The sequence below is a fragment of the Caenorhabditis briggsae genome (genome assembly GCF_000004555.2).
Source record: "Caenorhabditis briggsae complete genome, chrX, whole genome shotgun sequence".
Taxonomy (NCBI): domain Eukaryota; kingdom Metazoa; phylum Nematoda; class Chromadorea; order Rhabditida; family Rhabditidae; genus Caenorhabditis; species Caenorhabditis briggsae.
Window position 1 is genome coordinate 8,252,534 of NC_013491.2, and position 24,452 is coordinate 8,276,985.

The 24,452-nt window shown below is 36.8% G+C and overlaps 3 protein-coding genes and 1 non-coding gene across 4 annotated transcripts; 1 reads left to right on the top strand and 3 right to left on the bottom strand.

The window, feature by feature from the left end:
* The first annotated feature begins 945 nt into the window (after nucleotides 1-945).
* On the top strand, nucleotides 946-1,017 carry CBG28651. Its single transcript has one exon. It is a non-coding gene (tRNA).
* A 2,558-nt stretch (nucleotides 1,018-3,575) lies between these two features.
* Cbr-fax-1 lies at nucleotides 3,576-6,820 on the bottom strand (the record flags this gene model as incomplete). Its single annotated transcript, XM_045239453.1, has 7 exons — nucleotides 3,576-3,781; nucleotides 4,351-4,522; nucleotides 4,572-4,670; nucleotides 4,716-5,113; nucleotides 5,162-5,374; nucleotides 6,344-6,424; nucleotides 6,772-6,820. The coding sequence occupies 7 exons, from the start codon at nucleotides 6,818-6,820 to the stop codon at nucleotides 3,576-3,578; spliced, it is 1,218 nt and encodes a 405-aa protein (XP_045095344.1).
* A 3,663-nt stretch (nucleotides 6,821-10,483) lies between these two features.
* Nucleotides 10,484-13,098, bottom strand: CBG14157 (the record flags this gene model as incomplete). Its single annotated transcript, XM_002644293.1, has 3 exons — nucleotides 10,484-10,626; nucleotides 12,305-12,463; nucleotides 13,035-13,098. The coding sequence occupies 3 exons, from the start codon at nucleotides 13,096-13,098 to the stop codon at nucleotides 10,484-10,486; spliced, it is 366 nt and encodes a 121-aa protein (XP_002644339.1).
* Nucleotides 13,099-14,193: 1,095 nt separating this feature from the next.
* Cbr-rgl-1 lies at nucleotides 14,194-23,808 on the bottom strand (the record flags this gene model as incomplete). The annotated part of the gene is made up of 12 exons (XM_002644294.1): nucleotides 14,194-14,314; nucleotides 14,364-14,557; nucleotides 14,606-14,842; nucleotides 15,198-15,657; nucleotides 15,706-15,979; nucleotides 16,027-16,286; nucleotides 16,464-16,774; nucleotides 16,827-17,166; nucleotides 17,214-17,282; nucleotides 17,660-17,760; nucleotides 17,814-17,939; nucleotides 23,704-23,808. The coding sequence occupies 12 exons, from the start codon at nucleotides 23,806-23,808 to the stop codon at nucleotides 14,194-14,196; spliced, it is 2,598 nt and encodes an 865-aa protein (XP_002644340.1).
* Between the last annotated feature and the right edge of the window lie 644 nt (nucleotides 23,809-24,452).

Genomic DNA, 24,452 nt, shown 5'->3' on the forward strand with positions numbered 1-24,452 from the left:
TGTGAAAATCGTCTTTGAAAATGTTGATTTTGCACTAAACCGGCGATTTTTGGTACTAAAACTGATGTAACTCGCTGAAACTTTTCGGGCGGATTCTAAAATTTTCAGAGATGTCTGGATAGCCTATTGTTAACACCTATCCTGAAATTTTCATCAAAATCTGGGCTTGTGAGGTGTTGAGGTTCCCTTGTAAATTCATGAAAAATGATAGGTGACTACTTAACTCTCAACTTTGAGCCATTTATTCTCAATTTTTGTGAAAAATACGGAGAATCTGTCAACAAATAAAATAATAGTAGTATATGATGAATAATTTCGTAGTAAAAAATCTTTTTATATCTTTCGCAAAAACGGAGAAAATTGAGCTTAAAGTAGACCATTTGGATGGGTTTCTGTCAGGGGCGGTATAAAAATTACATATTCTGTGAACAAAACAATTATTCCGTTCAAAAAATCTAAATTTTTAAATTTTTAAAATTCTAAAATATTTTTTTTAGTTCAAAAAGTTGACAATCTTTCATAAAAGTTTTGTGATATTTTTTCGGACAGAATTGTTTGGAAACAAATCGTTCTAAGAAAAGGAAACTATTCAGTTACGGAAACCACTTTTTAAAATTGTAAAGAGTGTTGAAACAATAAAATCAAAATGTAAAATTGAGATTTTTTGAGAAGCGAATTTCCACCTTCAAGTGCTTAGATTTTGACAAAATTAGACTCAAAACGTACGGCGAAGTTAGGAAAACGAAGGATTATTCCTAATTTTTCAAATTATACTTGTATTTAATCTTGTATTTTTTTTCTTATAAATTTCTTTTATTTCATAATCTCTTATTTTCCCTCTTCTCCTTTTTTCTTCTTACTTACCTTTTCTTCTCTCCTCCGTCTCTATTCTCTAAGGGTCACAAGCAGTTGGAATATATTTGCCGTCTACTCGTTTCTCTTTCGGCCTGCTTAGTATAGTGGTTAGTACTCCACGTTGTGGCCGTGGCGACGCTGGTTCGATTCCAGCAGCAGGCAACTTTTTTCTTTGCTTTTTTATTCTTCTTTTTTCATTTCAAAAAAAAAAATGAAATGCTACTAAAATATGGCGGGAATAAGAAAAATGAAAAATACAAAAACAATGTGGGAAATGAAAGAAGATACAAATGGAAAGATTTCGAGAAATGTTTTGGAAGGTTTTTTAGAAGGAGAACAAATATTTTTGAATTCAACGAATTCTTCCTTTGTTTGAATTTTCATGCATTGAAAAATGTTTTTCTTCAAATACAGAGAAAAAAAGATCATTACAGGAGAAAGGCCTTTTCGAGAAAGTCAAAAATCAAAAGAATGCCGAAGATGGCTCAAAAGAGAAGCATATGCGATGTGACAAGTGATACGTCCCGCGCACGCGGCAAAATTGCCTCCGAATTATTTTCTGAAGATTGCTTTCTTCAAGTGCTCTCCATCGCACAATCTCCTCCGTCGAGAATAAAAAGCCTTCAATATAGAATAGTCACGTCTTCTTTTGATATGTATTTCCAGAATTTCATGTGACACCACCACACACCACGATGTGCATCGGGAGGACGACGAGGTGACATGTTTTTGGCTCTCGAAACTTTTTGATGGACAACTACACACTCGTTTTATCATATTCATGTCTATATTTGACATTAGACCCGTTTTCGAGGGCCGAAAAGAAAAAAAGAGCAAGGAGATGTACGCTATGTCTTTTTTCAAGAAGTGTCCATCACTAAACGAGGGAATTCCAATCAAACTAGTTGACATTTTGCATCTTCCTTCTTCTGAAACATCAGGAATGTGTGAGGAGTGTGTTGCTCATTTCTACTAGTTATTCACGAAATGCCAAAATCGAAAGGAGCCTCTGGGATCCGTCAAGAAAACAGAATTTGACAGAGACATCTCACGAATCTTGTGTTTCTTCCTCGAGACGAAATGACGTTTTAAGAATAAATAGAGCCGTGTTTTGTCATGAGAAGCAAAGAATGAGAATAATATGAAGAAATTCAAATTCATGCCAATGAGGGATTGAATGTTGCCTGATAAGAAAACATATGTGCGATCTGATTGATCATTCAATTAGGAAGACAGAGTGACCTGAACAGAATCTCTCATAATAGACAATTTTTCGGTAAGAAACTAATCAGATTTTGAAAAAAACAAAGTTAAGAATATGGATAAATGAATTGAGGTCCAGTATCCAAGTGTACATCTAAATGGATACATCTAGCTTTCAAAATTTATTCCAAAGTTAAGACTTTGTGGAACATGTGGGAGGACGAGAAAAAATTTTACAATTTCATTCATTTTTCAAAATTATAGGTTTAAGCTGCTATTATTTAACATTGAGACTACGCCCTAAGATGGACCCTTTGAACCAATGTGCTCTAAGCACTTGATGTATGTCTGGATCCTGGGACATGGTTTCTGGTATTTCAATGAGGATAATTATCAATCGGAATCTGTTTAAAAATTCAAAAAGTTTGAAATCAATGGTGAGATTTTTTCATTGAAAAAAGGGGTTCCATAGTATAAGGAAATATATAGGCAACCAGTGTGGACGTTGTGCAATAGACTTCTACAAACTTCAAGATATAAAATTCACTGTTTTTTATCGGCAAAACAAAAGCAGTTCAATTTTAAAGTTCAAATTCAAAAATTAAAAAAGCATTCAGAGCTGTCATATTGGACCTTTCCAACAATTCAATTTTATCAAAATAAAATGAAAAATAAATAAATAAGAAAACTATGGTTCAGATTTGAAGGAGAAAAAATAAACGGAAAAGTGCTCCGCGCATTTGGTTGTTTCATCTATTTTCTCACATATCCTCTCGTGAAATCTGAGAAACATCAAATCTGCTGGTTTTCTTTTCGGCCTCTGCATGAATTCTTTTGTTTTCGTTATTTTCCTACAATTTTTGAAAAAGTGGCTTTAGGAATCAAACAATTTAATTCATAAACACTGCAAAGCTACCGTTTAATTTTACTTCGAAACTATCGTTCGATTTGTTATCAAACATATTCCATGAATACTTTTTGAAAGTTTTCCCTCAAAGACATTAATTATACGACAACTCAACAACTTGAAAATTCACCTAATTTTAAACACATTTTCGCACCATTTGGTTTCTGAGACAATTATTTTTTCAAGTCGCGACGATTTTTAATATTTTAAATGTTAAAAACTGTACACCGTCACACCAGAATGCACACGTGACTCCGAAAAATCATCTCCTTTCTCCTCTGTTTTGATATAGAAAATTGTTTTCTACTAATACAAATTAATCAATAAATACTTTTGAAAAACATACGTAGATTTTTTTAAAAACTGAAAATAGCCGAAGTTTTTAAATTTTGAAATGTTTATTGGTGTCAAGAATAGAGAGTATCAATACACAAAAGGAATGTCGACACTTATCAATATGTCATGAAAAAAAAGGAGCTGATTATCAAAAAACTGAGTAGTTGGGTTTTGAGAGCGATCTGACTGAGCAGATATGGCTGGAGTGAACTGACGACAAATGATCGAAAAAATTTTGAAAAAATAGGTAGTGGGTATCGTGGACTTTTAGCGCTTACAAGAATCGCGAGACAAGAAAAGAAATTTTAGAATCGAGAAGTGATTCAAGGTTACTGGTTTGATAGAAATGAATTTCAGAAAGGAGAAGAAGAAGTTTTCCAAATCTCGAAGGCGACGAGTCAAGTTTCAAACAGCATTGTTGGAGGAGGCAAATGCATTGGTCGAGTTGTTCTTCGAATTGGTACTCGGAATCATCGTTGGCTGAAATAATAAAATTTCCCCTTTAAATTTTTAATTTTTTTTGAAATGTTTTCTCGCAAATCCCGATTATACTTCTAGTGTGCAACCTTGTAAAATCATTCGTAAAAACTTCTATGTAACCGATCCTTTTTACATTTGACCCAAAAGTACCCATAGAGTATCAAATTCGGAAGTTACTCATGCCTTTTTGGTTGTGTAGATTGGAGCAAACAAATAATGGATGGACTGCGACTAACTACTCTTCCTCTTCCCAAATTACCTTTTCGCGCCGTGGCTCTATGGAGCACCCGAGTTCGGGATGCGCAGACGAGCCTCCGGGGACACAGGCTGTGGGTAAAGAGTTAATGGCATGCCGTGGTTGCATTTCACATTTTGGTAGAAAAGACACCAGGGCAAGAGGGATAACACAATTGCCGAAAACCCATCAGCCGACAGAAGCGGCGACACAGAGCAACAACGTCGTGTCTTCTTTTCTCATCTCTTTTTGGGACACAAGTGGTTTGGGGTATACGGTAATGATGCTTGCTCCGCCATCCGATGGTTCCTCAGACCCCCTTTACTTCACTCACGTTTCATGAAGATGGTGATCGCTTTCATACAATTGAATTCCGCTGGCGAAACGTCTAAACGTCGGAATTTGAGCATGATGCTGCCGAGGTGCTCGTCGAGCGATGCGTCTTCCGACTGCTCACACAATGCAATACATAGGAGACGTGGCCATTGGGTCAGAATAATTTGACGCTGGAATTATTAAATTACGTGTATATCATCATGAAGTTGGCTCGTGTACCTTTTCTGACTCGGTCAGAACTGCAAAAAGACGGAATTGCTGGGCCCACTGGAGAATACTCTCCATATGGGATAGTGCTGATTCTTGGAGGCTGTCTTTCTGGAAAACAAGTGTAAAACAGAAAATAAAGTACCGTAGTCCTACCTTCTCATCTTCAGTTTTACCATCACTGGCACTGGATGGTGAATCTTCCCGTTTAATCATTGTTGAGTGTCCCATAATTGCGGACACAGCACCTGCATACTCCCGAAAGAAGTTCTGAGGATCCATATCGATTGCTGGTCGGATAGTTGCCGTATTTCTAGGTTGCCTCTCATTTTGTACAGCTGAAACTCGACACGATTCTCCAGATATATGAAATTCACGAATACCATCTTTGTTCATCCCCTTGTTCAAGCACTTCTTGAGACGGCAAGCTTGACATTGGTTGCGATGGGCTTTATCGACAACACAGTTTCCGGTTCCTGCTTGGCATCGATAGATCAGTCGTCTTCTGACTGATCGCTTGAAGAATCCAGAACACCCATTGCAGGCAAGAATGCCTTAAATAACCAAAATGTCTCGAAAAAGGAAGAGAAGAACATTATTACCATAGTGTTTCCCACTGCTAACATCGCCACATACTGCACAGCAAAGCGTTGGAGACGATGATGTTGGAGGACTGTCCGACTTAACTGATCCCATAGAGGGGAAGCTGTTCACACTGATAGTGGTATGGTCCAATGGTGGTGATACGCTAGCGTTCATCCTCTGTTGATTGAATGACATGGCTAGAGCGGCAGCAATGTGAGGAGAAATCACGCCTAGAATGGAAATCTCGATTATTGCTTCTGTCGGTTTCAAAATAAAGCTAAATCTATTGGTTTTTTGTAGAAGATATCAGAAAGTGCTCAAAGCACAAAAAAAAATTTCATCAAAAATATGTCATGTGTGAAATTTTTCGATGTTTATTACAGGTTTTTTCCAGTGTTTACAACCGGGATATGTTGAGCAAACGTTGATTGGATTACGGTAGATTTGCATTTTCGCTTTAACAATTTGTACGCTCTTACTATCTTAATTTTAGGCAAAGAAATTGAAAACTTTTCAAATGATAAAATGTCTGATAGGATATTACAAATAACTTTTTTCCTCTGATAGAAGCAACCCCAAACCGTCAAACTTGAGCCCATCTATCTCATTTTCTGTAAAAGGTATACAAAAGTGGTCAATTGATAAAACATTGATGACACCATCATAACCTATTTATCAGTTGACACATTTTTGATATCTTTCACAGGAATAAAGATAAATTAGTTCAAATGTGGTAAACTTGAAAATATTCTAGTACTTCCTTCTAAATCTGAGATCATTAGACTAAAAATAATAAAATTGTATTAATAGTTAACTTTTCTAGTTCCTCTTAGTAGCTTAATTTTTACCTGACTTAGTTTTCGAATACATCTACTTAAGATCCACCCCAAAAACTCATGGAAAGAAAATCGAAATTCGTAGAAGTTCAAATTGTGAACTTAAATTAAGCTGCAATTCCTTATTTGAACTTGTTGAAGATAAACTGTGTTGACTAAAACTATGACTATAACTCTTGATCGTTCTCAGAACTCCTAAAAATAATCCACGTGGCTGAGCCTCAATTAACTTCTCACAAACTGACAATTTAGCCTATTAGCATTATCAAAAAATAAAAATACTGTATTTTTCGAGAATGTTATCTTCTCATTTGATGAAGATCCCCACTACAACCTTTGTCAAATACCAAAAATCGCATTTACCTGCGTTGAAAATTGGAGGTGGAAACAGAAGAGGAGTGTTGAAAATCGACCGTACCCCAAGAATCCCTTCCTTTGTGTCTTCTGAAAATAATTATTGTTCTCGCGCCGCTATATTTCCTCCTCATTCTCGATCTTATGGCGCGACTCAAAAACAGAGACAGGAAAGATGTCATGTGCATTTGATTCAACGATGCATAATTTCCTGTCAGAAGCACAACAATAAGGTATTGTCGCGGGGCCCTATATTGATGATGATGAGAAATGTCAAGAGGAAAAAGCAGAGTCTTCTAACAAGAAAAGTAACGTCAAAAGAAGATATGATTTTTGAAACGGATAGGTGGATAAATGGGTAGAGTGCGTAAACTCGCAGACTAGCCGGAAATAGGAGGAAGAATCAAAAATAGAGAGTGATGTGATGTTGTGGTTACCTGGATCTTTTGATGTCGAGAAGTTGAGCGGCTCATCCTCGTCACTCATTTTCAGAATATCAACCGCCGCAGACACCAGCTTGACTGTCGATGTGCGCAACTTGTGTCGCAAATATCAAATGACTTCTTTCAGTCTTGACCCCTGCCACTTCAAGCTCCTCCCACACCCCACGAAGATCAGAGGCAACCACGGCTCTGGCGGCGGCACGACCAATCGACGCGTCCCAGCAAGACACGCCCACTTGTTTTCCAACTTTTGCCTTTGAATGGTAATCGAGACCAGTGTCTGTGGGTTCTGGTAGTGTATGTCTTCAATTCGATTACTGTCGTCAATTAAAGTGAGCTGAAAGGAAACGAAAACAAGGTTCGGAAATAAGAAAGAGGGTAGTAAAAATCAAAGTTCAATCGGGGAAAAATTAAGGAAAGTTGCAAGGAATGTGGTGAAAATGTTTCAAGGATATCCCGCTAATTACTCATTCCAGTAACCTCTTTCCAGTAACAACTGTAAGAAAATCGCTCAGCATCGTTCTGGATTGGTTCTATTTTTTAGTCAAACATCTAAAAATATTTCCCCTCTGATTAATCAAAGATGTAGTAACAGCGTAATCCAAAATTTGTCACTCTTTTCAAAATTTCGAGCTTCACATCGAATGTCAGAAAATTAATAAAAGTTGTATGGAATGTGGTGAACACTCTTGAAAGATACGGTAAGCTCATAATGGCCTGACAACTCATTTTTCAGACAATGACGCAGCTGTTAGAAAAGCCTTTAGCATCATTTTGGATGGGTTTTACTTCGAAATAAAAAAATATATTAAAAAATATTCCCCTCAAATCAGTATAGTGAAAGCTTTATGACCTCCAAGATTTATAACTCTTCTTGAAATTTCAAGTCTTATATTTTTTCAAGTCCCTAACATCAAATGTCAGGTTCCATAACTTATGACATCTATACGAAAATCTAAACTGATAGATTAAAAATTCAAAAAATCGCATCAGTGTTTGAAGTAGACACACAAAAACCAAAGCTGGTAAGGGTCACGAAAAAGGAAAGTTACAAAAACGAGCCGCCGAACATCTGTCCCTAAAACTTTTTTCGGGTGATTTTGAAAGGGATTTTTTGGGGGTACTGGGGATTTTCACATCATATGAAAGAGCGAATCAACTAAAAATTTGAAATAACGTTGCTAGAGTTAAGAGCAAAAAAAAATCAAGAAATAAAAAGTCGTTGAATCGATGAGTCAACGAGAAAAAGAAAGTTGGACAAGTTTTATTTCTCTGACCGACGTTAGAAGCAAGTAGCCATTGCACGAAATTTTGTATCTCGTGACAAATGGTTTTCGATGTAACATTTGAGCCATCCTCAGGATGCCTCTTTACTGCCCCAACACTTATGAAGGTAATCAAGTGGCAACAAGCACCTCAAGAGAGTATATCAAGGAGTTAATGAGCTGGCAGCAGGATGCCGACAATCAGAAATTCCTCTCCGAGTAAGGCAATAAGTCCCATGAGCCTCGATTGATGAGTTTTTACGTGTGCGAACAGAAATATATGGCGGTAACGAAAAACAATAGAAATGTACAATCTGGAGAGAGTTGTAAAGTTATCATACATCTGTGTATGTGTGCATGTATATGAAAGGTTTTATTCAGGTTTTGGCGGGAAATTGTAAATCAACATCTGTCAGAACAGATATTCGGTTTCCAAATATCTTTCCAAAAAAAATAGGGGGGATGTTGTTCTATGTTTTTTAAGAGCAATAATTAGCAAATCGGAAAAATATTTGTTTATCTAGAAAAACCTATAGCTTTGTGGAATCTCTATTATTCTCAGATACCCATTAGAAACTTGTTATCCGCAGTGTGTTTTGTTTGTCTCCATGAATTGTAATGGATAAAAAGCAATCTACAGTAATAAGGGGGTTCAGCATGATGACCCCATGGGGGGCGAGCACCATGCGAGCAGGAGGGCAAGAACAAAGGATTGCCGTTTCCTCATTCGATTATTGAAATTGAGCGCAGAAGATGCATGCGTGTGTGTGTTTGTGGAAGATGAGTCTAGTTATGATTGTAATTTAACTCACTGGGTTTTGGTTTTCGGATTTTGGTATCCTTGAATAGGGGAAGTCGAAAAGAGTGATGAGTGAAAAATGGAATTTTTAGTTTCTGGAACGACACGGTCCCAAACCCTACGAACATTTTTTCTGAATCCTATAATTTGAAATGCGACCTGAGTCCTATAAGTTCTCAGTTTTCGAAATTTGCTTTTCCCGTCTACAGTACTCGATAAAAAACAAACGTTTGATTTTTCAGTTGAAAATAATAGTTAGAGAAGATGATAAGTAATTTGCTGAGAAATTTTGAGGAAGATATGATACACCTGAGGTACAGTAAACCTACGTTAAAAATCCACGAAATAAGTACCGTAAATGCTACAATAGCAGTCCAGCCTATACGTGAATTTGAGCTCAATTATCTCGGTTCTTTCAGATGATATGAAAAAATCACCGGATAACAAATTATTCATCATATTATCAGCAGTATTTTATCAGTTGACAGATTTTGAATATATTTCTTGGGAACCGATATATTCGAGCTCAAAATGCACGTATAGGGCGGTCTTCTATTAGAGCAAACACAGTATCTTGAAATTCCTGTTTTCTCGTTTTAGATTCGTTAAACTTAGGAAGAAAATAAACAATTGCGAGGTATCGGATTCAAAAGCTGCATAGAGATCATGCAACCTTGTAAGACCGCCAAAAAATTTTCTACTTCTTTAAGTCTCTTGGTAATCGAGAAAAATAATATTACGCTTTCCAAAATATTGTCGCCGTTGTCTTTGTGTCGCGCGATATTTAAAATTTGGAATTTGGAATTCGAATGTTCCGTTAAATGTACTACCGTAAACAGACTGACAAAAGACCACCCTATGCATTCACTTCAAGCTCAATTCTTTCAAATCCTTTAAGAGATAACAATAATCTGCCAACTAGGGAAATTTTTATCATTACATCACCAGTATTTAATCAGTTGACAGAATGTTCACATCTTTTAAAAAGTCCGTGATAATTGAGCTGAAAGTGCACGGTAATTTTTTCCTTGACTTTTTCGTACTGTCTTACTGTATCACAGGTTTATTGAACATTTTATGAAAATTCTGAACGAGTTTCTTTTCAACTCCGCTTCTCATCTTTTCAATTTTTCAATCCTTCCAATTCCTCTAGGACCCAACAATTTCCATCAATTTCTCGCGGTACTAGGTAGGATGAGCTATCGCTCTCTTCCTATTCTTTGGGACACATCTGCCCCGTTAGTAGATCGAATTAGGACGGCCGAGGTCGCTATGTTATTGCTCGGCGTCCTCTTTGTGATATGTACACTGGTGTAATCCATTTACGGCAATCGAGAATCCTCTTCCGTCTATATATCCTTTTTTCCCGCGCATTTTCCAAAGATGATGACAAGTGCCTCAACTTGTTATTTTTATTTGCAGAGTCACAAATACACTCATAGCAAATGCGGTAATTTGCCGCGTTTGGCGGCTATTTAAAGAAGAAGATGAGACATGTTTCCATTTTTCATAACTATTTGAAAAACTTCAAAGGGAGAATACCGACTTCTTGTGGCCTTAACATTTGTTTGAACTTTTATTCAGCGTAAAACACAAGGAGGTTGTAAGTGAAGTGATTGCATGAGTGTGAGAAGTAATAAGTTTAATCAAAAGGAATACTGCTTTTGTAGGAGTTTCTTCGCGGGAATATTTCATCTTGTGAGATCACTGGCGGGGGTGCAGTACGGTTCATCCGTTTGTTGAGACGGCTCGACGGCCAACACCAGCAATACAGTGCGATGAAAACTGAAAATGGAAAATTTGAAACGTTTTATGAATGTGTCAGTGTCACAGTACAGGCAGAACTTGTAAAATTTTGACAATAGTTGAATTTTGAAATTTTTTGAAATTGTCGAAACCGGAGATAGGCTAAGTATCGTAATGAAAATTTCACAGTCAAGGTCTCAAGTTCATACTTTATAGTTCGATGATTCTTTATGGTGAATTTCCGAAAAAGCAGCTACTCAAGTCACAATGTTTTGGCCCATCCTTGAAACTTGACAAACACGGTTAGAAAATTTTGTAAAAATGTCAAAATAAAAGTGATTTTCAAAATAGCGCTTCAGATTTGGACTAGTAATGAAGAAGCTTTATGTTTCGAATTTAGAATACCGCAAAACAGTTTATCAAACTAAAAATTCTGAAATTTTCCGAAAATACTGAGCAAATATAGTTTTTCAATTCCTCAGATGAAAACGTTTTGTACAACATCATCTAAATAAGATAAACCGTTTAAGAGTATCACGACTCTGAACTCAGTGCTTCTCAGGAAGGTTTCAAGAAATATACATTACAGTGCAAAAGGTTGTCCACTCTGCGGTTTTCGAGCATAACTTTTCTCAAAAAAATATAAACTATTTTGTAAAATGGAGCGAATTGCCCGACAAAAATGATGTCAAAGTATTCTCATCTTGAAAATGATAAAGAAAAATTTTGACGAAAAAATTCACTTTTTGGAAAATTTTGGACTTTTGGATGCTTTCACAAAAGGAAATTATGTTTTCCAGGATGCGAAATGAATGTATTATAGATATTCATAAGAAAAATATCAATTTCCGTCAACCCACTTTATCAGAATGGCTTGAAGTGAACTTAACGATGGTTTCAGTTTGTCTCACAATTTATGAAGTCAGTTTCTGGTGCTTGAAGAAACACTTTTTCGAGTGAAAAATAATCAGAGATTGAAGATGAACACCTAAAAAATTATGAAAACATGACAGCAGTGACAATTTATTATTGACAATTTGAAATTGTGGAACGATGGTAGAACACGCCCAGAAGCAGGGAATCTCTAGCTGACACTTTGAGCAACCATAGCATGCACAGAATTCTATTTTGATAAGGTTTTATCTGCTTAAAAGTCGGCCAAAGTTTCTTTAATTATGTTCAAAATGTTATGTTTCACATTCCTGATCGTTTCCTATTTTTTTCCAGATTATTGAAAAAAGCATCCAAAAATCCAAAATTTTCCAAAAAGTGAATTTTTTCGTTAAATTTTTTTTCTTATTATTTTTAAGATGAGAATACTTTAGCATCATTTTTGTCGGACGATTCAATTTGCTCCATTTTACAAAAAAGTTTGAGTCATCAACTCTATTTTGAAGAAAGTGATACTCGAAAATCAAATAATAGGAGAGTAAGAAGACTATAGTAGAGCCCCACAATGTCAAGTCTGAGCTCAATTATCTGGATTCCTATGTAAGCTTACGAAAATGTTACAGCTGACACAACACTTCTGGTATTATGATGAACTATTTATTAGTTTCGTCATTTAATTTCTTGATACTTTGAACAAGAACTCAGAAAAATTGGCTCAAAGTTGTTAGGACCTTCTATTTCAGGTTATAGTGTAGGTGAATTAGACATTTTTTGGCCGATACTGTTTATGATTCTTGGAAATTTTGTTTTGTGAAAATTTACTCACATACAAACAGGATGATACATGATGAGCAATACGTTAACAGCCAGATGCCGTCCGTCGGAAGCATACAACAAGATGGTTTATAGGATTTTAAATAAGGAAATGTACAGCAATATTTGTAGTGCGACGGATCACTCGGTCCTGGACAGAATGCTGGGTAACCTGGAAAATATTTGATTATTTGGTTTTTCTTTAGAAATTAGACTTCCGCATTCGCCCACAAAGTTTTTTTCTGTTATCTATTGGGTAAACATCATTATTTTTGATGCCAACTTAGGAGATAACGGAAGAGTGATATACAGTACAAAAATATGACAAATTCAAAGTTCGATTTTTTTTTCATTTTATAGACTCATTTTTAGAAATCTGATTTTCCAAAAAAAAGGGAGAAATTCTTCAAAGACACTGTTTGATGACAACTGATACCTCAAAAGGTGTGTTTTATTTCTCGGAATGTGCCGAACGGTGTTTTTCTATTGACAAACAGTTTTCAATAGAAATTGGGAGAAAGGATGGAAAGAATGGTTTGGAATGTATCTTGAAGAAAAAGGATAATTGAAAAAAGAGAGCATTTATGTTTTTAGAAGTAATGCACATCAATGTTTGAACCACACAGGTGGCAATCCAGAAAAAATACAAAAAACACAAAAAAAAGTTGGATTTTCTTGAATCATTTTGTTTATTCCCCTCATCCATATGCTTCCAACCAAAACTACAAAAAACTGAAGCTCACCATGTCCGCTTTCGCACCAGTTGACATCTCGTTTCTGTAGAACGCGCATGAAATCCGAAGACATGTTCACAAGGATCGGCAATCGAATAGAGGGCTAGGCGTAGCACAATAGGTAACCATGTGGGCAAAAAATTTGTGGAGAGAGGGAAAGAGAGAAGGTGCGGTCGTTGTGCAAATAAGATATCAGGTCGAATGTCTTCGGCGGTAAACATCATGGACCGCCGACTGGCCAAAACAGACCGCACCGACCGCGGCAAACTCGAACGGAGAGGCAATGTCGAGAGGTTTTCGATTTTGGCATCAAAAATGAAATGAATTGGAGTAGAACACTTCGAAACGCCAATTCAGAATTTTCAGAATTTTTCACAAATTTCACGGTTTTCAATTTCATTGTCCGAAATTCTAGAATGATGTTTGCAATTTGCAATCAAAGATGTTCTGAATGTCTTTTATGGATATTTCTGGAATATTGAAAATTCAGATTTTGAGAATTTCGGAATATCGGAATATTGGAATCTAATTTCTCAGTCACAAAAATAAATGAAAAAGTAAAATTGACAAATGAATTTAAAAAAACGCTTCGGAATTTTTCTGAACTAAATATAATTCTGCAAAATCAGCTTGACTGTTTTAATTAATCCGGACTGTATTTCATTCCGAATATTAGCCTAATTTTTGGATTTCTGAATTCCGCTCTAAACATCCATAATGTTTAATACTCATTTTACAAAAAATCTAATTTATTCTCTTCTGAAGATAACAAAAAAATTTAAAATTTAAGATAATACAAATTTAAATCACTAATCAGTATACAACTTGATTTTTGTCCGGTTAAGTAAATTGACATGACACCACCTGCATTTTTGAATTGTAATAATCATCAAATCTGGAGCAATTGTTTGAACACATAGACACAAGAAACAAAAGTAAGGCATAGAAATTTGAATTTGTAACTCGGGGACGAAGAGCACATAGAAAATCACAGTGATTATAGAAAACGGATTTCTTCGTTTTTTGTTGTTGTTGAGAAATACCCGTTTTTACGAAAAATAAGAAGACATATATAAACTATCTGGTAGATATTGAAAATAAACAATAATAATTAAAAAACCGAGGTAACCGGTAGACTTTATGACTGAGCACTTTGCAAGCACTTGTTTTACAGATAGCCACTGCTCCATCGCAATAGATTAGTTCGCTTCATGCGATTCAATTTTTTGGCTGATGGACCCAACTGTGGAGAGACGCCGCCTTCAATGGTTCCGTTGCAGTCTCGTTTTCTAAAAAAATTATTCATTGATTCTCTCAGATTTCCAAGTTTCCTCTCACCTCAACATCAAATTCAACATTGGCGACGTCGGATCCGGAGCCATAGCATAGAACGGATTGCAGTTGTCAGGCAACACAAATTCACCGCCACGTGGCAAAAGTTGGACGAGCAGATATTTATTTTTCTCATCGTCTATCAAATGTTTTTCAAGCGCGCGGGCGATGAGTTGAGGCATGCGATCACCGTTTTCAATCTGAAAAGTTGTTTTCAGAAATAGGGTCATGCCAAAATCCTCACTCACCTTTATGCACTTGTAATTTGCCCCATCAGTATTTTGGAGGTCATCATCCAGTCCAACTCTAGCCAAATAAAAGGAATTTTGTGGGGGTGACGATCCATTGGCTGATAAAGATGACGAAGATGAGCAACTGGACGCGTCGCTTCCTTTTTTCTGATGCGAGAAGACTTTAGAGTCAAACACTTCTGCCAATCGTGTCCGGATAGGAGTTGCACTTCTGGATAAAGATTGGGTGCCACTCTGAAATTATAATTTATTAAAAATGTTCAATTTTTTTTCCAAGTGTCATTTTACAATTTGTTGGTTCATTTACAGAAGAAAAGTAATTGTTTTATTTCTTTCTTTCTTATTCATTTCAACCACTTTTCTTACAAATAGACCACAATTTTAACACCACAACGAGTCATGCTTGGCCGTCCCGGCTGCCGGCCTAGGTTTCTCTGTGTGTCGATTTACGCGGCGAAATTCTTCCACCACCTTTTTCTTTTTTCGCTCGTTGTTTTTGTCTTTTTTTGGCATTAGCATCGTATTTTTTGATGTTTTCTTCGAAAAACCTCACAATTGTTTCAGCTCCACATCAATTAAACTAACTCACCGTGTTATCCACACTAACTCGCGTCGAAATCGAAGTATTCACCTCTTGCAGCGACGACTCGCCACTTTTACTTCGACTATGACTGTACGGAAACAACGACGATGGTGTGAACTCGCTGCCACCTGACCATGAAACATTTGAGATTGATGGGGAGTTCGAATTCGTACCTCGAGGAATTGTCGACGTTCCAGACAGGGGTACGGGTCCAGGAGGACCACCGTCAAGACGCCCATCGATCCAATCTTCACACTGGAGACCACTGTCCTGAGAGTGTTTTGCAGTTCCATTATCCGAGATGTTCAACGAGCTTCCAGTGGTTATTGAAGGAATATGAGAGTTAGTTGAGGAAGAATAAGAATTTGAATGTTGATGCCATGTACCATTATGACCATTGCTGCCATTATGACTTCCACTATCTTCACTTGTTCTGGATGAGTTGAATAAACGGGATAGAGTTGAGCTAGAATAAGTGATCTTAATTTCAAGAGTAGTCAGAATAAAAACTCACTTCTTGACAGGTGGAGTTCCCGAAGATCCATTACTCAACAAACTGCTGTTCAGCCTTGACGAAGATAAATCTGGTGTGGAATGCACTGGTGGCTTCTCAATTTCCAAAGACCGATTGAAACATTCATTCTCATCAAGACAAGGCAGGAAGAAGAACCAAGCGCAGAACATACGATCCATCGGGATGTTATAAGCACGTGCAGCAGATTGAAATAATCGGAGTTTTGCAAGCACTTCGAACTCTTTTCGTCGCTTCTCGAAGTTTATCAAGTTTTCTGAAATTCGAAACATTTATGTTTTGAAAAAATTTCAAAAGATGTACCAGGCGTATAGTCCGGTGTGCTCTCATCAACCATTGCTAAGTCAGTCAAAAAGTTTCCAAGGTATGGAACGGTTCCTTGGCACTCTGCCAGATTCACATCGCTTTTTGTCCGTCGGCAGTTCTGGATGAGTTGTGGTCGACGGAGTGGTGAGCTTTTTGCAGTTCCTTCTTTTTCTAGAATCTTCCGAGCGTTTCCTTGATCACCATCTTCGTCGGTTTCATAAATGGAGGAGAGCTCTCGGAACTGCGATATGGAGCGGCTGGAAACAGAAAATGGTTTACTGTAATTACAATTTTTTGAATAGTGGAAAGGACCGAACTAGACCAAAATTCAAAAAATTTTCCCGATCACAAAAAGCGATTCGTATTTTTTTCGAAATAATCAAAATCATTTTTTTTTCAGTAATCAGTATTTTATTAAAACCTAGAAAACTCACTTTTGAACAAAGTTCCATGCCGATTTCAAACGATGAACCGGCTCGGATTGTAAACTCGACAAGACTGCTTTAAGCGATGAAAAGTTCTTCAGTGCCCGTAACTCTCTGGCAATGTCAATCCACTTGCTGATAATCTTCGCTCGATATTCCGGCCGACAATCCGGAAGCACGATACTTGTCATCACCCGCTGCGACACCGAATTGAACTGTTCAATAGTGGCTTTCACTGTGTAGACGCGCTCTCCAGCGGTCCTTCGCTTCGACCAAACGCATCCTTGACATTGATGTATCAGAAGTTCTTTGAAAAGTGCCTAAAGTTCATGAATTGTTGCTAAATCACAAGAATGAATCATCATTACTAACCGCATCCCAAAACGTCAGTTGCTCGGCGATCTGCACGCAGTTCTCTTTTCCAACATCAAACATTTTGACCCGCTCTTTGATATTATTGGGGTAGTCGGATGGGTCGAAACCCATGTCAGCCACGTATTGACCAAGTGACGGAAGCGCCGCTTGCATTCCACCTTCATCATAGATTCGTTTGAACACTTCTCTTTGCTTTCGAGCTTTGGCACGTAGCTCGGTGAGCTTGTTGCGGCCTCCAAAGTCGAGTAAGCTGGAGAGCATGATGAAATCTTTGTCAGGATCGTAAAAGTCTTCTGGATATGTCTCAAGCCAGCACATCACAATTTGACGTATAGAGCTGGAAATAATCATTGTTAAATTTTTTAAAAAATCAGAAAAACTCACTTTTGAACTAACAACGCTGATGTACTGCCGTTCACCTCGTTCTCCAGTGCTTCGTACCTCCTCAACAAGCTGAAAAACATTCTGCTTTAGTATTCACCTACAGTACTAGTCAATGAGATGAAACCGTATTTTTCAGTCAAATTTCGCCCTTTTTGACCATTTTCAGGAGTCTGGAGATTGGATGTTAAGTTTTTCAGAAATCGGCAAATTTCGGAAAAACTAGGAATATTCAAAAAATTCCGTAAAAAAATGCAAATGTTTGCATGTATGTCTGTTTCACACCCTCCAAAACTTTCAAAGTGGTCGGAAATTTGGAAGTCGAGTTCCAGACCCTTAAAAATAACCAAAACTGTACTGAAAAACGCGTTTTGGTTTTCTTACAGGGGCTGGTACTGTATATAGACCTCCCCCTATTCACCAAATACTTTCATATCTTTCAAACTAACCAGTCCAGAACAATTGCGGAATCCGTGAACGCTCTATAAGTTGCAAAAAACACATTGAAATGCCGCGAATCCATCATGTCATCGCTGCCAACTAAGCATTCCTGCAAATTACCGCATTTATGTTGGTTTTTAAAGCTTTTAAAAGATTTATTACCACAAGCCGTTCTACGGTTCCAGCTTTGATCATTTTCTCTTTGACAGATTCCCATTCTAAATGATCGGCACTTGACATTTCAGTGTTTTCCGTTTTAGGTCGATCCGGGTCGATTGCTCGATACCGCTGAAACCAGAAAAAAGTTATATTTAGTGAGAAAATAAAATACATAGTTATGACTTTTTTTCTACTCTTAACTGTGACAGTTTCCATTTCACACCCATTGTTTGACCTACTAACCGGTAGTCTGGAGAAATTTCTAGTGATTTTGTCAAATGTGAAGTATTGCATATGAAGCTGAAGATGATGAGAAATTAGGAAGGAATGCACATTGCTCACTTGAGGAGGAAATGACCGGAATTTGGTGAAAAATAACGATTTGATGAAGAAAAAATTTATTTGGTGGGTTTCGGAGGCGAAATCGAGAAATAAAGAGACCTATGTGCGCAATCGGGCAAAAATATTCGCGCGTCTTCATTTCGAATAATCCGCTTACTGAGAAGTGAAGCAGCAAAAGTTTCAACTTTTCTGGCCAACGAATAAAGAAGTTTCGGCAACTTGTCGCCGGCACTAATGGCATTCGGGTGGGAGTAGTGCAAACAAGATTCCTTGCCTCCTAATAAACTCGAGTTGAAAGAAAGCGACTATAGGAGAAAAAGACCCCGAAAAAAAACGTGAAGGCGAACATATGTTGTCCTGGAAGAGATGAAAGAAGCAAGTGAAAGAAAAGAAAAAAGAGTTCTGGGTGCCCCTGAAGGGCGAGAAGAAGAAGAAGAAGAAGAAGAAATTGAGAGGAGTGGTTTGAGTCATCCCGTGCCGTGTAAAAGAGCACACGCAAAAACCGACAGAGAATAAACAGAGAGAATCATGAAATACGGAAAATGAAATGTATATAGGTCGTACTCTTTCTAAGAAATTGGTTTCCCTGAAAGAAATGTATAAACCTCGAAAACTTTTTTCTAAAATAAAAGTTTTCTATCTATTTAACATAACGTGCCATATGAAAAAATGATGTTGTATTTTTTTTCCACTCACCGATAAGCAACATAGTAACATATTTTGAAAGCTTTCTTCAGTTTGAACTGAATAAATAAGTATATTATGTAGTAAATCATACGGGGCTATAAGAGTTGAGGGTGCCACTAAAATTTTCGATTTTTACGCGATTTTTTCACTTTTTGCGTGACATTTTTATTTTTTAAAAGTGTTGAGTGGCCGGATTTCTTTTTTTACAAACTTTTAGAAAAAAACATTTACTTTTGGGACTACGAAAACAAAAAAATTGTAGCTAGTTTTTTTTTCAAAAAATGTATACTGTTGTTTTCGTTGAATTAGCTGAAATTCATACATGAGCGATTTTTGGAAAAAATGAGATCTTTGACTTATTTTGGGGTCGCGAAAATTAATTCTTTTTGGCGATTCGGCTTGCAGAATGATATTTTAGAAAAAAAATTAGTTGGGAACACAATTGTATTAAAATGTGAGCTGAAAAAACTTTCCTCGAAAAATTATGCAACTCGAAGTTCGAAAAAATACTAAAGTTTACAAAATTTTCTAATCCGTGCTGAAATAACAGACTTGCAATTAAGAATTTATATCTGAATATACTTCAAAACCTTTAATAGAAGGGTCACTGAATTTGGAATCAAAATTTCACGTTATTCTTAGAAAATATAAAGAAATAGTCAACTGTAAAATTGTTTATAAATATATCAGCAATAGTATATAATATCAGCAATAGTATATTTGCTCTAATAGAGGTCAACCGTATACAAGCAGTATGGCCTCAATTATCTCGGTTCTTATGTAAAATATTTTAAAACGTTTAACTAAAACTATATTTATCATAATATGACCATTATTTCATCATTTGAGAGATTTTCGATATATCTCATAGAAATCTGAACAATTGAGCTCAAGGTGCAAGTTTAGGGTAGGATTCCATTTGAGAAAATGAGGTATTTTTCAAATGAGGAATTTCTGAAATAAGAACCAAGATGAATTATGTCAAAAGCATTTCTATTGGAGGTCCTCAACTATCTCGCAAAATGTTGTCAAAAGCTTTTTGGTCGATGTGTCTCCACCAAAATAATTTATCAAAGAGCACATGCAATAAATCGTAATTCAAAATTCTCGGCGAGTCTGATGGATGGAATGTTTTCAATCTTCCCCATCAAGAAGAGACAAGAATGAAACAAATTGATTCTCAATTTTCTCAAAGGCTCCCCCAGCAAAGAAATGCTTCTAATGCTTATCCTCTTGTCTCTTGCTGCTACTTCTTGATTCTTTGATTCAACAGACACATTAACTTTAATTGTGTTGAACAGTTATTCGGCGTGAATATGTGTATCATCAGAATGGACAAGATCATATCATGGAACAGTCTAATGATGTGTATATGGATGAAAAGTTTTCAACACAGGGGCAAACCTGTTGAACGAACGCCAATCTCACGTTTTCGTGTGTGGTGAAGACGAACATTCCTTTTTTTCGTGGTTGGAATGAAACGTTTCATTTGTTTTTCCTCTTCATGCGGTTTCGGTGTGGTTAACAACAAGACACAAGAATTAGTGTTTCTTGGGGAACTCAACTTTATCGATAGTGACAGATGATCCGTTCAGTGATGAAAAGGAGGAGGAAGCAGATTAAGAATGTAAAGAAAGAGCAAATCAAAACATGAGATATGTCTGCCACCATGAAATTCCGAACAGGAAAATGAAATGTGGGTGGTATATGGAAAAGTACAGATTTCTATGTATATCTAGGTCAACAGGCAATAAAACCACTAATCCCAGCTGTTCGCTTTCCCCTTTAGAGGATAAAAATGAATGATGAAAAAGCATTGAAATCACCCACTTGGTGGTACCGAGTGAGAGTATATCTACGCAAAACCCCAACAGCTGCAGTTTCGAACAGATGTGCTGTACGTGCTATGTATATTTTCCTTTGGCAAAAAACCTCCCACGAGAAAATAAACTGGATTATTGTTTTACTCTCACTAACATCAGAAAAAAGAACAGAGGGATTGGGATGAATAACGTACTCACCGTCATGATAATATAGAGTTGTTGAATAGACGACGAGCGCATCTTGGCAGTGGGTGAATAACCGGCAGAAGTAAGGAAGCGGGCAAAAGTACGCGTCGTCATGGTAGTATTAGTTGTTTTGTGTGTGTGTTTCTCTCTTTCTTACTTCTAACTGTTTGAGATTTTGGAGACTTCTTTGGAGGAAAATGGGGGATTTACGACGAATTTCCGAAGAGGTTATTGTGAGGGGTCTTCTTCTAGAGAGGCCTCCGCTTCAATTCACTTTGCCTCCACCTCTTCTACCTCCTCCTCCGTCAATTCCTCTTCTTTTTCCGAAATGAAACCGATGAGAGATTTACTATTCAAGGCGGCCAATAACACAACACTGGCCCAGAATAGGGAAAATGACTGGGAGGTGGGGGTGGTGAAAAAAATAGTTAGAGAAGTACGCGCGTCGTCACTCGGCCACCTTTTTTTCCAACCTTGTCTCTCACTTAACGTCTGCCTATAAACGTTACATTCCTTTTTCACTCTCACTCTCACATTCTCACTGTACTTGCCCTCCTCCTCTTCAGGCCCTCCTACTTCTCATTCCATATCAAAATGGCAAATAGAAAGTGATAAGATGGATCGTATTCAAGCGCAATCGAAAAGAAACAGTGAAATTGAGAGAGAGAATGAGAATTAGAAAACAAGCGAAAACGAGGCTTTGCCAAAGCAAAGCAAAAACAAGACGTAATGAGGATAGACACATTTTTTGGTGTTGGAAGACGACGTCGACGGTTGGCAGACAATGCGCCGCGGAATATAGGTTGAAGCATGCTATCTGATCTTCTTTAAAGATGACGCCGGTGTTTATGATGATAATTTGTCTCAAAATAAGGGAGGTTACCTTCCTTCCGGTGAGCAGCTGGCTCGTGACTGGTTGAGCAATGAGTCAGAGAAAATCAAGAAACAAAGGCTGCGATAAGACCAAGGTGCTCCAACAATGAGTTTTGTTAAAATAAACTGGAGTTCCAAAAGGAATATTTGTAGGGAGTGGGAAGGTATTACATAGTTAAGAAAAATATAGTATTGTGATTTTCAAGCTTAAATTTTCAAAATTGTTAGATATTTTGTGTATGTCAGGAACAGAACACTTTAGAGCCCTCAATAAAAATTCAAGTTTTTTCCATTTTTGTAATTGTCAACTTTTTTCGCCAAATTTCATTCTGATGAGATATGTAGAATTAAAATAACAAATTGTCAATTACAAGACAGAAACACTGACTGTGTTTAGGGAATTCTAAAATTTCCAGTTAATAAAAAATGTGGGCTATTTATACAAGAATTTTATGAGCTACAAAACGGACTCTAAAAAATTAAAGTGTGGTATCTTGTCGTCAGGTCCTGTATGCATCACGCATGGTAGAATGTTCCGCAACCCAAGGGATTTATCACATGAGAATAATCAGAACCAAAGTTAAGAGATCAGAAAAAAAATCTTGAAAGTTTTAAGAGGACGGTATTTTTCGTCTATGAGGGCTGCGCACCGTATTTCCTCTGATAGAAGCACTTTGAGGTTAATTATCTATATTCCTGTGAAAGTTATTAGAGTTTTGTTAACAGATAAAATTTTGGCGGTATTATGGTGAACATTTTATCAGTTGACTATTTTTTCATATCTCTTACAGGTATCAAGATGATTGAGCTCAAATCTGACAATTTTGAATTAGGTGAATTACAGTGTGTCAGCCTTCTCTGACTTGATTTTCAGCAGTTTTTTGACAACAAGAAACAACAATAAGAGGCAATTAATAATTTTGAAAACTCCATAAAGTATGAATTTGAATTTCTCACGTTTTCTAAAACCAATCTAGCCTTTAAACCATTAGTCCAACGTATCACTTCCCGATGTTCAAAACTGTTCCCTATCAATTACTCTCAAACGAAAAAGTTTCACTTTTTCTGATCGTTAATTGGTTTTGTGTTTCACTCTCGTAATGAATTTCTTATCAACCAAAAAACCGTTGTGACCTTCTGAACCTTACCGAACTGATGAAATGAACCAGTCGCGAGCACTTATCCTCGATATCATAGCTATATGATCGTAGTTTGAGACTGCTCCACATTTCGTAAGCAAGAGCAACAAGGCAAAAAAGTTAGAATGGAATATATTTGTCACGATGTTGAAGTTGCGAATGTTTTATTTTGTGTAGGCCTCGGGATTTGCAAGCTTTTCTCTCAAGCCATGTTTCAAAACTTTTTACATGACGTGATTTCAATGAAAAAGTTTTGAATTTATATTGAAATTTTTTTTTTGAAATAAAGCTAAAACTCAACAATATCCCCGGAGTAGCTACAACTTTAATAAGCATTTCCTGCGTATTCGTCAATTCAAACCAATTCTAAACATTTTGATTCGGAATGACCTTATCAAAACAAAAATAGAAATGAAAAGATTACCGTAAAAACGCTTGATTTCCGGAGTCTCATTTTGACCGAAATTTTCGAGAGATTTTAGAATTAAAACAACAACGGATAGAGTGAACGAATACGGTTGATGTGGTCGGAGAAGCCGAAAAAGGTTTATGAAAAGAGAAAAGACCAATTCACCTCCGTGAAATGGGTCGAGAAACTGTATCTGACAACCATCTGGACTACTTTTTGGAATTGGCGAGATTGTGATCACAAAAACATATATACGTTCCCAATTCCAATTTTGTTTTTATTATACAAACTTCCCCTTCCCGCTTTCTTCTGTTGTACATACTTATTTCCCCTATCCATCCCTAACAAACACTTCGAGGCTTCGTCTACTTCTATGTATGCATGTGTGGGTGGTGGTATATATTTTTTCCTGAATAGATGCAAAATGTACATACCGGAACACCTTCGTATCCTTGCGGCGGCACATATCGAACCTTGCGTAAATATACAGCATAGATTGCGTCCGGGTGCTTTTCGTCACCCCAGTAACGCGAAGCCATTTAAGTAGTCTGATAGTTCTTCTTCGGACAGAGTCGGTGGAGAAATATTGGATGGAGTTGGATAATTCACCCCGTCATGTCCTGAAAAATTAATCTTGAGTGATTTGGAATGCGTTTGAAGAGAAATAAAAGATCAGGGATGCACAGTTCAATTAAGGAAAATGAAGAAAAAAACGAACATAGCCTAGATAAGTTTTATTTAAAATACCGTATTTCCTATGATAGAAACTCAACCTAACCGTCAGTTTTGAACTCAGTTATCTCGATTCCTGTTAAAAATATGAGAAATTTTCAAGCGCAAGAATAATGATGATTTTGTTATCAATAATTAAATAATTAAAATTTTTTCGATATCTTTCCCAGAAATCAAAGTAAGTGAGCTTAAAATTGACGAATTCGGTGGACTTCTGGTAGAGGAATTGAAAGTGAAATTAGGAGCAAACTCGTAAGACTGACCAATATGGTTGCCGTTTTATAGAAACTAATCCAGCTAATTCTCCAAATGTTGAAATAAATGAAGATCTGCCAAATCGTGGTTGGCTTTGTGTGTGGGACAACCAATAAATATCTCACTACATTATCTGTGTACACTGTGAATGGATGCGGAAGAATAATAGGAAGAATCTTTCCTCACATTTGGCAAG